This window comes from Lepisosteus platostomus, chromosome 3 (assembly GCF_059453375.1).
Source record: "Lepisosteus platostomus isolate fLepPlt1 chromosome 3, fLepPlt1.hap1, whole genome shotgun sequence".
Taxonomy (NCBI): Eukaryota; Metazoa; Chordata; class Actinopteri; order Semionotiformes; family Lepisosteidae; genus Lepisosteus; species Lepisosteus platostomus.
The window spans coordinates 31,398,404-31,413,355 of record NC_142613.1 but is presented as its reverse complement, the minus strand read 5'-3'; the positions used below and the strand labels follow the sequence as shown (position 1 = coordinate 31,413,355).

The 14,952-nt window shown below is 34.8% G+C and overlaps 1 protein-coding gene across 2 annotated transcripts in view; it reads right to left on the bottom strand.

Annotated features, from left to right (window-relative positions):
- fndc1 (fibronectin type III domain containing 1) overlaps positions 1-14,353 on the bottom strand; it is an 84,060-nt gene extending 69,707 nt beyond the window's left edge. The window contains exon 1 of one of the 2 annotated variants that reach the window (XM_088625222.1): positions 14,065-14,353. In XM_088625222.1, coding sequence (XP_088481348.1) covers positions 14,065-14,137 — 73 coding nt within the window. In that variant the 5' untranslated portion in view covers positions 14,138-14,353. The remainder of the gene's footprint in view (positions 1-14,064) is intronic. The other variant, XM_088625220.1, reaches the window with a different exon arrangement.
- Between the last annotated feature and the right edge of the window lie 599 nt (positions 14,354-14,952).

Genomic DNA, 14,952 nt, shown 5'->3' with positions numbered 1-14,952 from the left:
CCTTGTATTACTAAGAACTAGTATCATCAACATTGCTGTGTTCTTATTCATCTTTCAGCCTAGTATCCAGAAGACACCTTGGGGAAACAATAGCTGCACATGTAATCAGTGGCACTGAGCCTATTACACATACAAAAACAATTAAAACATACCCCTCAGACAAGAAATGTAACAATTTTACATCCAGAATAATCATACACAGCTACAAAATTCAAAACATGATGTCTTTTTAGTGGGGTAAATGTACCATGACTAAATTGACTAAATTTATAGGATAAAGCTTCTTTTATTTGCTTGAATACAAAGCATTCCCAGAGGGAAAACATACGGTACAGTATGTAGCAGCCAACATGAAAGTGTTGCAGAACTGTTCTAAAGAATAAAAGATCATATAAAGATTTCTTCAGATGAAGCATTGTTCTTTTCTTTAACCGGACCCTGTTGCCTTTAATTATTTTGTAAAATACTTTCTTTTCCCATTTATTTGTCATAAATTTGTTTGAATTTGTTGAATCATTTGGGATACTGTGTTTTGCCTTTGGTTTGACCACTTTTGAGATAAATGTTTTCTGTGGTTAAAGCAGAAACTGGTTAAACTGTTGCTATGTGCCTATAACCTGCTAGTAAATTACCCTGGATTAATTACATGGTTGTAAACTGAAGTTATATTTGTCATTTATAACTAAATTATTAATGAATATGTCTGTGCCAACAACTGTGTTCATGATCTATGAAGTATGATTCCCCTCCCTTTTTATAAGAAAGCAGCTATAGCTAATTAAAATTTACTTATTCTTTAATACTTATTTAAGGTCAGTCAAAACCTTTTTTTATTTTCTAGACAAAAAGTTAATGAAATAATTGGAAACTTCAGTGATTCTTTAAAACAGAATTTTAAGCATCGTCACATATTGAACTTTAATATGTGATTTAACAAATCACACAGGACTTTGAAGCACTGTGCATATCTGCCTTAAAGACTGTAAGCACCAAGCTTTATTTTCAAGTATTACAAGTATTTTTATGATAGGCCTCCTCACTACTGCTGGCCTCTTACAATAGCATTGTTGTAAATGGTATGTGTGATCTTTAAACTTTAAATAGTTGAGAAGGTGATGTTCTGTGACAGATAACATTTTGGTAATCACAGAGGTTTGCAGTACTCCTTTAAAAACTAAAACAAAACAGAAAGACCTAAAAGCCAAAAGAGACAAGGCTTCACTATGTTGGTTGAGCCAATGCACTGCATTTATATTAAAATACAAAATCTTAGCATATTTAGTTGTTATATAGTATTTAAATAATGGGATTAATATCACAAAGCTATGAAATGCAGACGTATAGCAAATATTTATAATTCAATAAAAGTATTTGTATTTTACGGAATGAAGCTCCTAAAATGTTAAAGTGTACAGCTGTGATCTTCATATTACAGAACATCAATGTTTGAGTTTAATTTCCTTTCTGACTTTTAGAATGAAACTTCTCCTGACTTCCCACATGGAGTTATGAATTCCCTGATGAATAAAACTTGAGTTAACATCAGACGCCCATCATTAGAGCCAAGGACCATTGCCACGAAGATTATTTACTGCCATTAAACCAACACACAAGTAACTGTCTGGAAACAATAGTTACCTTTGTGTTGGTTTCATGACAATAAATCATATGATATTAAAAGGGATAAATTAGCATTATGATATGTGATTAATAAAAAAGGTAAAATAATAAAATAAATCTTTGATGCCTAAAATCTGGTTGCTCTGTTTAAAATACTCACATACTCTGAAAAGAAGATTAATGACTTCTCCGTGTGAACACTCTGATGATAGAATCTTTTTAAATCAATTTAGATTATAAACAAAAAGCTGAAGCAGCAGGTCTTAAGTCAAAGATTGTCAATCAAAATCTGCCAAGACAGAATGAGACAATCTCTGTGTTTAAAAGTGACAACAATGGAAAAAAGAAGGAATATGAGCTGGTTTATTTCAGCAAGGGTCTTGGTATAGTAGTTGCATACTCATAGGGAACTAAACCTAAAGAATTTCTAGTTCCATGTTTCTAACTAGGTCCTTCACAGGGCTTGTGCTCTATATTCGTATTGAACACATCAATTCACAAAATGAATTTGAGTCTGACATGCGCTTTATCATGAAGTGAAAATATATTTTTATATCTGTCACTCTAAGTGTACTAATACACTATATCTCTCCTGTTGACAAAGATTAAACTTGCTGTCTTAATCATTGTTACTTTTTTTTACTGTGTGGATGTCGCACAAATCACATACAGAACCTACATAAGAGGTCAACTGTTGAAGAAATTCTAATTTGGGTTAACTAATAAATGTATAAGTAGGAAATCTATTTGAAAATGAAGTCCAGAAATTGACTACAAACCAGTATCCATTGTGCAAAGTTAGTGGGAACACTGCCATTAAATTAGCTATAAAACTGAATTATTAACAGTATGATTTGGTATAGAATTGAACCAGCTGTGGGTCTTCAACAGTCAAAGTCTATAAACTCATCATACATTAAGTCAGTTTTCTGTAGCAAAGGACACTTTAAAAGCAATTTTGGAAGTGGTGTAAGGTCATACCTTTAACTAAAATATTTAGTGGGCTGCTGTCAGAACTAGTTGCTATTAAAACATAGTACATCATAGTTTTTACTCAATTTGGCCTTGTAAAAATACAGCATGGTCGGCTAACACAATATGTTTCTTTGATGTTAAAGTTTGGACAGACAGGAGAAATTATTAATTTGTTCGCTAGCATGCTAGTTTGAATTTTTAATGTATCACATGTAATTTTAGGAATGCAAAAAAAGCCCAAAATGTGTGCGTGTCCAGGGCTTACTAAATTATTACCAGACACTGTAGTTATGGGCATTTCTGGTTAACATACATTTTTAATTTATATGGTACATGTTGCAGTCTGCTAATAGTGACTTCCCTACTTCATCTGCATACACTATTTGATTTAATCCGAGCATTATATTTCAGATTGCTTTGTTTTACATTTAGGTCTCATGCACCACTGCCATGAGCTATAAGTAAAAGAAATTATTTGTCACATTTAATTAGGAGTATTAACTTAAGAGCTTTCACTTGTCTCAGACATTTAGATCCACAGGCTGCTATCACAGATGTTTCCAATCCCCAATTCCAAGTTTATATGATGCAATTTGTACTGTTTATTGTACTGTACTGTTTATTTACTGTAATATTTTCTTATTGTTGATGCAAACAAAAATGAATAAAATAGCTCCACTGAGCTATAGCAGTAATAGTGAACACAGTTACAAATGACTGGGGGTCATGTGACCTACCTAGCAGATTTGGATTTATCACTAGATAACTGAGGCCAATCCCAGATTCCCAACAGTTTCCTGGAAATATCCAGCATTTCATCTTAAACAACATGGCTTGTTGGTATGTTGCCTTTGTGTAAAGAAAAGCCTCGTCTATTCAGTTTTAAATATATTATCCAATAGTTTTTCTACATATGTATCCTCTAGTTTCTGTACTGTATTGTGACCCTGGGACCAAAGACCAGAGCTTCTGTTAATTTGTCCATTTTACTAAACATTGGGAATATATTCAATGTACTGTTTCTGTTCAATATTTCCCACTGTGTACTGTCATTTGAACATGACGATGACTGTACCAGCACTGTGTACTGTGTAGACATCCTTCTCTATATCTTCCTTTTTATTGTCTCTTATGACAGAAAAGAGCTGCACAAACTTGGAATGGAAAACACTCTATTTGCAAACATATCTTATTATCTACCCATACAGATAGCACATAGTGTGAGATAATTCTTAACATTTTAATGCTATACATTTCAGCGCATGTAAAACTAATTCAATTTAATAAGCATTTATTAAATGGATCAAGCTACCCATGTTGTTGAAGCAGATGCCCTGGATTAGCTCATTGAATCAGCTAACTACAAAATACCAAATGGGCTAGACATGGCTGAAAGGAAAGTCCTCACCTCTTTTTGTAACTTTTGTGTTCTTATTTTATAGTGTTTTTCATTTTCTCTTGAAAAACTGACAAACAGGGTAGGAAAACTTTGTCCTTCAGTGCTCGGTTACTTTGGGTGTTTGGTTCTTTCAATTACAACCTGTTTAACTTTTCAATTAGAACCCATTTAGGACTTGGAAAACACATCTGATCTGATTTCTTAACCACTTAACTGATCCAATTACATCATAACATGAAGAATGGATAGGAAGTGTCACTCCAGGACCAGGGTACTTACAGACACTAGTCTGTAAACTCTGATCTTTAATTGCATTAAGAAGAAGACAAATGCTCTAATGTTCTTGCATGAGTATATCTGTTTAAATGTGTTCTTCTCACGCCTCAGACAAGACACTTCAAAGACTGCTGTACTATGCTCTGAAATATAAGAGCGTGGCAATCTACTTGGGTCATTTTAATTGCCCATTAAAATATTTCATTTGAGTACTGTTTTTAATTTAACCTGGAGGTGAGCAATTCAGAAAGAAAGCTGTGCAAATAGGTGAAAAAAGATATCAATAAATCTTCTGTAGCCTTAATTGTAAATAATGTCACAGTTGCACGACAGTAAGCATCCTACAGTAGTAAGAGTCTGTTATTTAAAATAAATGTAAAAGAAACAAAGAGATTAGAAAAATATGTAATAGAGTTTAATAATTTATTCCATAGTATTTACTCCATATTTAACTCCATTTAATAGTGTAATATTAAATTCCACATTAAAAACAAAGACAATGGAAAATGTTTCTAAATACACTATGTACTGTATAAAGTATGATTTGCATATATGTACTGTAAATAATGTTTATTTTTTTCTACATTATCAACCACTGTTTAAAATTCCTAAGCTTTGCCTGTAAGAAAATGCACAGTACAAAAATCAATAAAGAAAGAATAATAAAGTATTATTTACGTGTGCTTTGCAAAAGATTAGCATGAGTTAAAGACCACAAAACATTGAACATCGAGGTCTGGTCTCTCAGATAAAAACAATCCCTAATGAAGAATTGATGACATTTAAATTGATTAGGATCTCTAATCATTCTGAAGGTCAGTTTTGAAAGATTTTAAACTCAATCTGTTAGAAGATATTTTTCAATGAGAGGAGTTACTAGTTAGTAGTTAGCCATATCACCCTGCAACTCACAACTGCCAACCCACTGAAGCTAAGCAGGTGTAAGCCTGATAAGTACCTGGAGACCTACTGGGAAAAAAATAAAGTTGCTGCTGGAAGATTTGTTAGTGGGGCCAGAAGGGGACGCTCACCCTGGAGTCTATGTGGGTCCTAATGCAGCAGTATACTGATAGGGACATTATACTGTAAAAAGGTTTGGATGAGACAGAAAACCGAGGTCCTGACTCTGTGGTTATCAAAATAAATCCCAATGCGTTTCTTGAAAAGAGTAGGGGTGTAACCCCAGCATCCCGGCCAAATTTCCCATTGGCACTTACCAATCATGGCCTCCTAATAATCCCCATCTCTGAATGTTCATCCACCAGGTGGATGTTGCACATTGGTGGTGGTGGAGGGGAGTCCCTATTACCTGTAAAGTGCTTTGAGTGGAGTGTCCAGAAAAGTGCTATATAAAAGTGTAAGCAATTATTATTATTATTGAGACAGTGTGACAGAGATTAGTTACTAAGTTCTCAGCCATCACTTCCTATATAGAACTGCTAGTGAGCTGAGCCAGACTAAAGCCATGTCGGACTGCACTTCAGTGGTGGATGTGTGGTATAATATACTGTCATAGTGAGTTCCATGGTGGCATAAAAACAAACCAGGACACTGAATAATTACATATTACATCATTCACGACTGAATTTCCAATATTGTTAAAAAAATACCAAATGTATTTAACCATTCTACCATGCCACTCAGGCTAAACATTACATCTGTTTAAAAGAATTTCAATAGCATCCTGACTCAGGAATAAGAAAGGAAACTTTTCCTCGAAGGCCATATTACATCTAAGCTTCAAACTATGCAATATTCATCTGGAAGTCACAGAACTATCTAGTTCTACTTCTGAATATAGCTATACAGTATATCTGTTTAGGATTTAATTCAGTAACGTTTATACTTTACTTTTTAAAGTTTCATTTATAGATGTATTGCATATAAGTATATATAAATATATTTTATAAGCATCTTATATTGTATAAAATGATATATAAATGAAGTAAGCTTTCATATTTTGGTTATTGGTTGAAGGCTAGAAATGCTTCCCTGCTCATACAGTGTGTGTGTTTGTATGTTTTCTTCGTGTTTGAATGGGTTTCCTCCAGTTTCTCCCACAGCATGAAAACATACTAATTGGTTTCTGGGAAAACTGGCCCTGGTGTGATTGTCTGTGTGTGTGTTCTGCATGGGACTGGAGTCCCATCCAAGGTGTATTCTGCTTTGCACCTTATGCTTGCTGACAATGTCTTTCATTTTTTGGCACTGTGAGACCTTAATTTACTGTTACTTCTCTGTGAGATAACTGTCCTGTCCTTACAGAATATGATATGACACAAACAATGACTACTAAAACAACAACGACACTTTCATTTTATATATGCTATTTTATATAGTACCTTTAGAGCACAAAGACATCTTAATTGGCTTCATTACTCTGCTCTCCTCCCCACCGATAGCTGATGTGTGGTGAGCGTTCTGGCGCACTATGGCTGCCGTCGCATCATCCAGGTGGATGCTAAACATTGGTGGTGGTGGAGGGGAGTTCCCATTACCTGTAAAGCGCTTTGAGTGGAGTGTCCAGAAAAGAGCTATATAAGTATAAGCAATTATTATTATTATTATTATTATTATTATTATTATTATTATTATTATTATTATTATAAAACAATTTAAGAGAAAGTAACAAAATCAAAAGTTCAAGTATTAACCTTATACAGTATATCTTAGGCTGAGAATCTTTTTTATCTCAGATCCTGCTGTGGATCTTTCTGGGCTTAAATTTGTTGGTTTCACTCAACCAACAGAAAAGAGCTATGGGGACCATTTTAAAGGTTAAGAGTGCAATCCCTGTCAGTCTCACAATGAGAGGATATACAGTATAGTCTCCTTGTCATGCATGGCAGACAGACGAAGTACAAGCCTTTCCACATGCCAAAAACGCCTTGGTATTCCCACGCATACTGGATTCCATGCATGCTCATCCAGGAACTAATTATCCAACCACGTCTCTCTCTCTTCAATATTTAGACACTCTTCACCGGCTTACCTAAGTTCACTTTTGAGAAGTCTTCCACAGCTTTCTCTTGTGCGCGCTACTATTCTTGACTCCTTTGACTACCCGACCTGGTTTTCCTAGTTTCAACTTTGCTCTTGCCTAACGACTTGGATTTGGAATATTGGATTTAATTTTTGCTCTTACTACCTTCCTCACGGTTTCGCACAGGGTCCAACTACTCACCCCTTTCAGAAACCCTGACACCTAGCATATGAAGGAAAAGCCTCACTGCCAGCGTACTTGCTGTATGAGGCAATGTCTTAATTTATTAAATTAATTTTTAATGAGGTGACAGCCATCTGTTTGGGTGTCCTTAGATATTAGTCCTCCAGGAATCAAAATAAGAAAAAGCCACCAATATAACCCCAATTCCCTCAAGCCTTTACCAGTTTATATATAAGGTTACCAGTAAAAAATTGAATCACCCGCAATTTAATTTATACCTCACCTGTTATTGCCATTATTGGCCATCACATAAGTATTTTACAATATCTGGGGCTATATTTAAGGGCCTCTTCAGCTGCTAAAGTGGAGAACAAACATTAAATACAGTTTTGCTTTATTACCAGTTATAGTCTTTTGGGTATCTTTATCCTTGGCAACAATTCAATCTTCATTCCTTGATCAGAATGTATCATGTCAAAGCAGCAGTTCACAGTAAATGTTTGAAATTTCTGTTATTTGCTGACGTCCCACTCGAGAACTCACTTTGAGAATACAAATAGATGACATTAAAACTTTTAACACTTTAACGGGTGTGTTATACTGTAGTTAAATAATGTTAAAATCAACAACATAAAATGACTATTTTTCCTTCATGTTATCCTTTGTAAAATCTAAATCTGAGAAAGAAAAGGGGGAAATAATTTTCTAAATGTGATATTCTATTGATGTTTTAGTCTGCAATAGTCTAGGCACTATCTAGCGAAATGTGAGAAAACCATTCATCTCTAGGATCTGTAAGAATTTCTTGGCTTGTGGAAGTAGAATTTGAATACAAAAAGCTATTGTTAACTTGCTAGGCATGTTTTTGGAAAAAAAAACTAAAACTGTTTTTAAGAATAGAATATTTGAAAAAAGCAATAAGTAATAATGTATTTCAATCTGCTTGTCAATCAATGCTTGAGAAACAGTATATGATTACTCTGAGATTTTCATGCTGGGCTATTTGTGATGGTTGATTCTGTTGAAGCACAGTTGAACCTGAGCAAAACAATGCATTATCAGCTGATTATTCATAAAAGACATTAGCTGGGGTTCAGTAGATGTAGCCACCTCCACCACCCATACACAACAGCAAAGATTAGTGAATATTAAGAGCTTTCTTTGATATGAATATCCTGGAGCTTCTGCAGAGTCTCTGGCTTTACTGCATAGGCTATTACCCTCTGTAACATTGAATGAACACCCAGAGAGATGGGAAGATTACTGCTTCAGTGCAAGAGAGTCCTTAAAATACAAACAACACACAGGCTCATTTAGAAATAACATCCAATGCTATTTCTACTGTTGTGTTATCATTGGCAGAACTGTGTTGAGTTATGGTCTGTCATAAAAAATGGTGATATCAATGAGACTTCCTGATTAAATAGACCAACATAAACTAAACAAAAACTATACTAGCAAAATACATTTAAATTTTCAAACTGCTAGTTATGTAACTGTGCTAAGTCAAGATAAAAAGAGGAAAACTATAAAGGTTCTCTGATGTACAGTTCATTGAGAGCACAAAGCCTGTCACTGTCTCGGCAAGGACATACTGTTCAGTATGAGTACATCATTCTTGATAAATATAGTTATTTTTTTCTTGAACAACGCTCGTGTTTTTTGTTGTCTGATGTTGTTTCATGGAAAAATGTCAGCCAAAGAAAATATTCCTTTAGGCTACAATCATGGGCCCTAGTTATACTAGTGGAAAGAGGTCCATCTTTTACACATTAGATAAAGTATGTTTCATGGTTCAAGAAAAGTGCAAAATCTAGCATATGTTGGCATGTCTGCACTCTCAGCCTGACTTGAACTATAACGTCAGAAAGAAAAACATTTTTTGTGAGAGTTTACTGTGACCTGTTGCATTAGACAGTTTTTCACCTCTTTCTTAAAATGTTAAATACAACTTAGGCACAGGTGCCTAAATATGTAAACAGCATTTCACTGTAAATGCGTGAAACATTGTACCTGGTGTTACAGCTCCAGGGCTTGTCAAAAAGTACTGTAAACTTTTACTAATGGATACAACTCCATAAAATAATAATGAATATATAGCTCCAAATCAGTTTCACCAGAATGAAAAACCAAAATGTGCCTTATCAAAAAGATGAAAAGATAACAACACAACTTGCAGGTGGTGGTTCTGTTATATTTGGTCTGGATGTATTTTATGGATGTATTTTACTCTTCTCTTCCCAATGGAGGCAAGAGTTAATTAATACTGCCTCTCACAGAGCAGTCCTTTCTATCAACATGTCAAGATCTAGGATTAGTTCTGAGCGTGGAATCAGTTCTGAGATTGGAGACTCAAATTAGTTACCAGATTTATTTTTAAAGTGTTTTAGAATTTGGTTTTGTTTGTTTGTTTGTTTGTTTGTTTGTTTGTTTGTTTGTTTGTTTGTTTTTCAGTGAGTGATTCTGACTTCAGGTGAAGTAGATGTAAGGTAGGAGGGTGTTTTTAGTTGAGCCTCAGACAGTGAACCTGTTTAAGGATTTCAAACACTGAGGTCTGAGCTTTTTCACCTTGTTTTACCAGGAACACGTGTTTCTTATTCTTAGTCTATACTATTACTTTAGTATTTTATCTTTCCAATTTTTTTGTCCTGGTTCCTGAATTTAAAGTAGTGTTTTGGAAATGAACCTGTTCATCCCCTTTAGGAATCTGAGTACTTCATCTAAAGCCCCCTAAAGTCTTCTTAGTTCAAAGCTGGAGGGCTTAAATTCTTTTAACCTGTTGGAACAAGACATACCTTCCCGTGCCTAACTACTGGCAGCTGGGATGCCAGGTTTGTTCTGCATGAGCTGCTTATTAGGCACAATATGTATATATTCACATTTGTGGAGGTTATGTCTGGGAATATAATTCAAAATTTGAAGTAAAAACAATTTGTGAAGAAGATTGTTGAGTGAACTGATATATCTTGGTTTCAACTTTTTTACTGTTAAATTACTGTTTAACCTCCTGCCTCTGTTTTACTGTGTCAATTCTCTGAGGAAATGCTTTTTTCCTGGTATTCTACTTATAATGAGATGGAAACAAGTGTTTCAGCAATAAGAAACAAACTGAACAGCTGCAATCTCTGGTCCCATGTTGTGATCTCATTCAAAAGATATTCAAAGAGCTGAAGTTCTGAAGTAAGACATAAAGAAATTTGTAACGTGGCAGCTTTTAACACTAAGTAGACTTTTACTATTATTCTGCCATTTATTATTAGCTCACTTTTGGAATAGGAAAGGATTATTTACCCATTTTTTCTTACACGTAATATCTAAGTACAGAGTTCGATGGCAATCGAGCGAGACTTGTCCTAAATTACATTTTATGAAATGCAAAAACATCAAATATGTGTATTTCACAAAACATTTTGTAGTTCCCATGACATTATTGTTTTTACTTTAGATTTACAATATATGAACTAGTTTGCACTGTGTATTTTCAATAAATATGCCATTTTATTTTTGCACCCAGAAACAAATGAGACGAACTAAGAATGCCTAAGCATTTCAAAACTCTTAGCAATAATTTTTTTTTTCACTTTTCATTTAATTTTTTTTTCATTCCTGTAACCACATCAGAAATAATTTTATTTTATTTGTGGAGGGTGCAATATCATGGAAAATGTGGGGTGGTCAACTTCTCTTGAAATTGAATATGAGATAAGACCACTTTATTAGCCAGATGAAATTTCTTGCATTAGGAATTTATCTTTTTGCATACCCCCAGCTTGCTCTCCATGAGACAGAGACAGGGAGAGAGCGCAGGATCGACCATTTATACAGTGCCCCTAGAGCAGCTGGGGTTAAGGGCCTTGTTTAGGGGTCCAATAGAAAAGGATTCCTCTGCTGGCCATGGGATTTGAACCTGCAACCTTCCAGCCACAGGCACAGACCCTTAGCCACAATGCCACCACTCCTCCTATAATCCAAGCTGGTTGGTCTTTGATGAATTGAGTTTTGTTCAATTAACAAACTTCATTGTCAATATACTCTGTACCTTATTGCTATTTTGTTCCTCGCCAGTCTATCCTGTTCCACATGTTCTGTTGCTGATTCTTAGATAATCATTTCCATGTTCACTAACCTCTCCACCTAAACAGCTTCTGAATTAATTTCGCAGAGTTGTTCTTGTGGATCAAACTGGAATTACCCATAGATGGAAACAACTTAGAAATGTCTATTAAATCTGACTAATGTGAAATTGGAAATTGCATTGATGCCACAGTTGCCCCTAGGTTGGTTTTGTTTCCAGTGGTCACTTCAGCTATTGTCTGTGACAGATTGGCTTCCCTTTTGCACTTTCTGGCAGACATATTTAAGAAATATCTTCTTCAGAGCTATTATGGTACCGGAACATTTTGTTAGCATGAAAATGGATACATAGACAGAAACCACACCAGAGGCTCATGCAAAACACATGTAACACACTCCCAGCAAGCAACTGAATAATAAATCAGTACTGATATACAGAATCCCCTAATGGAGGAAAGCTGGCTAAGGAATACCCCTCTTCTATATCACCCTGCACTGTACATCTCATTAAAATGACACATTGCATTATTTATTCTCAGTCAATTAATAATGCATTTTTCATTTGCTAAACATCAAAAGCAGTGTTTATCAGCTACTATGTCCAAACTCAGCACACCAGATCACAAAAATGACACCATCTGCCTTATCAGTTTCCTATTTTGCCTGGCAACTTCAGTAATAAATGGATATACCAAGAAGCTAAGCTAACAATATACAGAATTCAGATGCTCAAAGTTCCACTATCACCTGGACTGAAAAAGTATACATGTACATCACAGTCTTGCAGACTGAAATTCAAGCTCTCTGAGTTTATAGACTTCAGGTGTTTAGTTTAGATTTTCATCAGCTCATACATTAACATATACTGCTTAATTTTATGTCAAGTCAACTAGTGGTTCATAAAATACTTAATCTATTTGGTACTCATGCAGAAAGCATGAGAAGTCTCAACACACTTCTGTAGTCAACTAAGTGGTGTTGCAGAGTTAACCGCACTCTCATTGTGACTGAGCTCACAATGACCTCAGTCACAAAACTTACTTTGCTTTAGTTTTTCAGTTTCTTATTATTTGTGTTTTCCTTTTTGGTAATTTTGTATAGAAAATATTTGGATCACTGCAGCTGTTCAGTGCTTGCTGCTGTTCAAAGCCAGATGTGCAGCAGTAATACTTCACAGAAATGAAGGGTGGAGTGGTCAATAGTTCTGGACTTAAAGAGCTACAATCCTGAACTTTCTGTAGATGGTGTTAAATAGTTAATTGTGGTAGACATGGAAAAGCTTAACTTTCATTGATGAATCAGATAATTGTTGAGGTCAATAAAAGCTCAAGTGAAACAAAAATCAGAAAAAAAATTGTCTCGCCATTACCAGGTTTGTAGATTCCTATCTTAATGACTGTGAGTAAATTTCAACAGAAAATGTTGCAATCAAGAGAGAGATGCAGGAACTTACTTTAACACACCAACACAGAATTGGGATAATGTAATTCTACTAATATATGAAAAATGGTTCATATTTGACACAAAATTACTGAACAATGCATTTCAAGCTATATTTTACAAAGTTGCAATATGAGAAATTTTAAGTTTAATTTCAAAAGACGTTCTCAGTTACTCATGTTATGTGTATATTACAAAAGAGTCATAAACTCAAATTTGAAGTTATTATTCTGTTTCATTTTCATGTGCATTTTGTTTCTTTACGGGCAAATATGATGTAGACATTCACAGATGTTTTGGGAAAAGAAAAGTTTAACAGCAAATCATGATTTTGCCATCTTGCTGCATCTAACAGAGAGCACATTGTTGTACACATTCAAAAGTCAAAAGACTTTAAAAAATGATGAAAGTTTACTTTCAAAGAAAAATATTTTCTTTCCACAAAATGGGGGATTTATGAGGTATCATAATCTGCATGAGAAAGAATATGGATGCATAGCATACATAAAATATGTCATTCACTAAATATACAACAAAAAATAAATATATGAACCCACTGCAAAACAATGGATTATTAAATTTATCTGAAAAACGAGAATACTCATAATTTTTAAACGAGATTTGAATTGGGAAAAGCAAGCAAAGACAATTGACCAAAATACATTAAGATTTGATCATTCTTACTTTATTCCAACACATGACCCAGTTTTCCCCTAGAGTATAAGACATTAAAGTCATACAACTTCAAATACTTTAGCTTTTGTAAAACAAAAACACTCTTCTAGCTATACCCCAATGAACCTTATTAGGTTTCAGTTAACCCATTAGATACAATTATTTCATCTTTTGTAAATCAGTTCTACTAACTTGTCAACAAACTAGTACAGAGCTAGAAAACCTTTATAACAGACAAAAGGAAACAGAAAAACAAATGACAGATTTTTTAGATATGAATACTTTTTTTCCATTCAGATAGCTTTATTCAAAGCAACACACTTTTGCAGTGAAATTTTATCCAGTTTGCAAATGTATCTTTGTGTCAGTACCTATATATTTTTAAGTTCTTTTCAAGCAGGTTGCATGAACAGGAGAAGGTGGTATTGTGCATGCCTACCTTTCACTGTGGAGCTTAAAGCAAAAAGTGGAATGAAAAGAACGAAGAGAGTCCATTCTGTAGTTGGAGACATGGTGAGTAGTTTGAGAATCCTTTAGTTCGATGCTGCAATGAACAAGAATCAGGCAGTCTCAGCAGTGGCTGCAGCTTCTCGGAGGACAGCCACAATTTAGTTCTCCACCATTTCTCTCCTTCTGGCTCCCTCTTCTGGGAGCTGGTGGGATTATGACTTGATCCCATTTATTTTGTGTTGGTCTGGAAGGCATCAAGGCAGCAGGTTCAGTGGGTGAGAGGTTTATCTGAAAATACTTTTAAGAGTGCAGCACTTACATGCTCTATTTATGCACAAGTTCTGATAACAGAAACAATAAGGGGTCAGATGTACGGGCTCTCTGTCAAAACATGTCTCATGAGTTACAGAGGTGTGGCAATCTAAAAAAAAGACTTTATCTCTAAAATCGACTGTATGCCTTATTTGCACGTACTGTACAACTACAGTGCCCTACAAAAGTACATGAATAGCAACATTGTAACTGTTATTTTTGCTTTGTAGTCAATATTTTTTTTGATCATGACATTAAATCTCTGGTCATGTGAGTGTGTGTTTGTGTCTGTGTGTGTGCCCTGTGATGGACCGGAGTCCTGTTCAGGGTCTATCCTGCCTTGCACCCGTTACTTGCTAGGATAGGTTCCGGTTCCCTCACAACCCTATATTGGATAAAATGGTTTGAAAATAGATGGAAAGAAGGATGTGTGGACATTCATGCAAATCACACAAGTTGTATTTTGGAAAAAATTCAAGCATTTGATCATATTAGAACAAAAAAATTCTTTGTGAAATCACTTCAGTGATTTCAAATGACCGTACATATTGGAACACAGTCCATT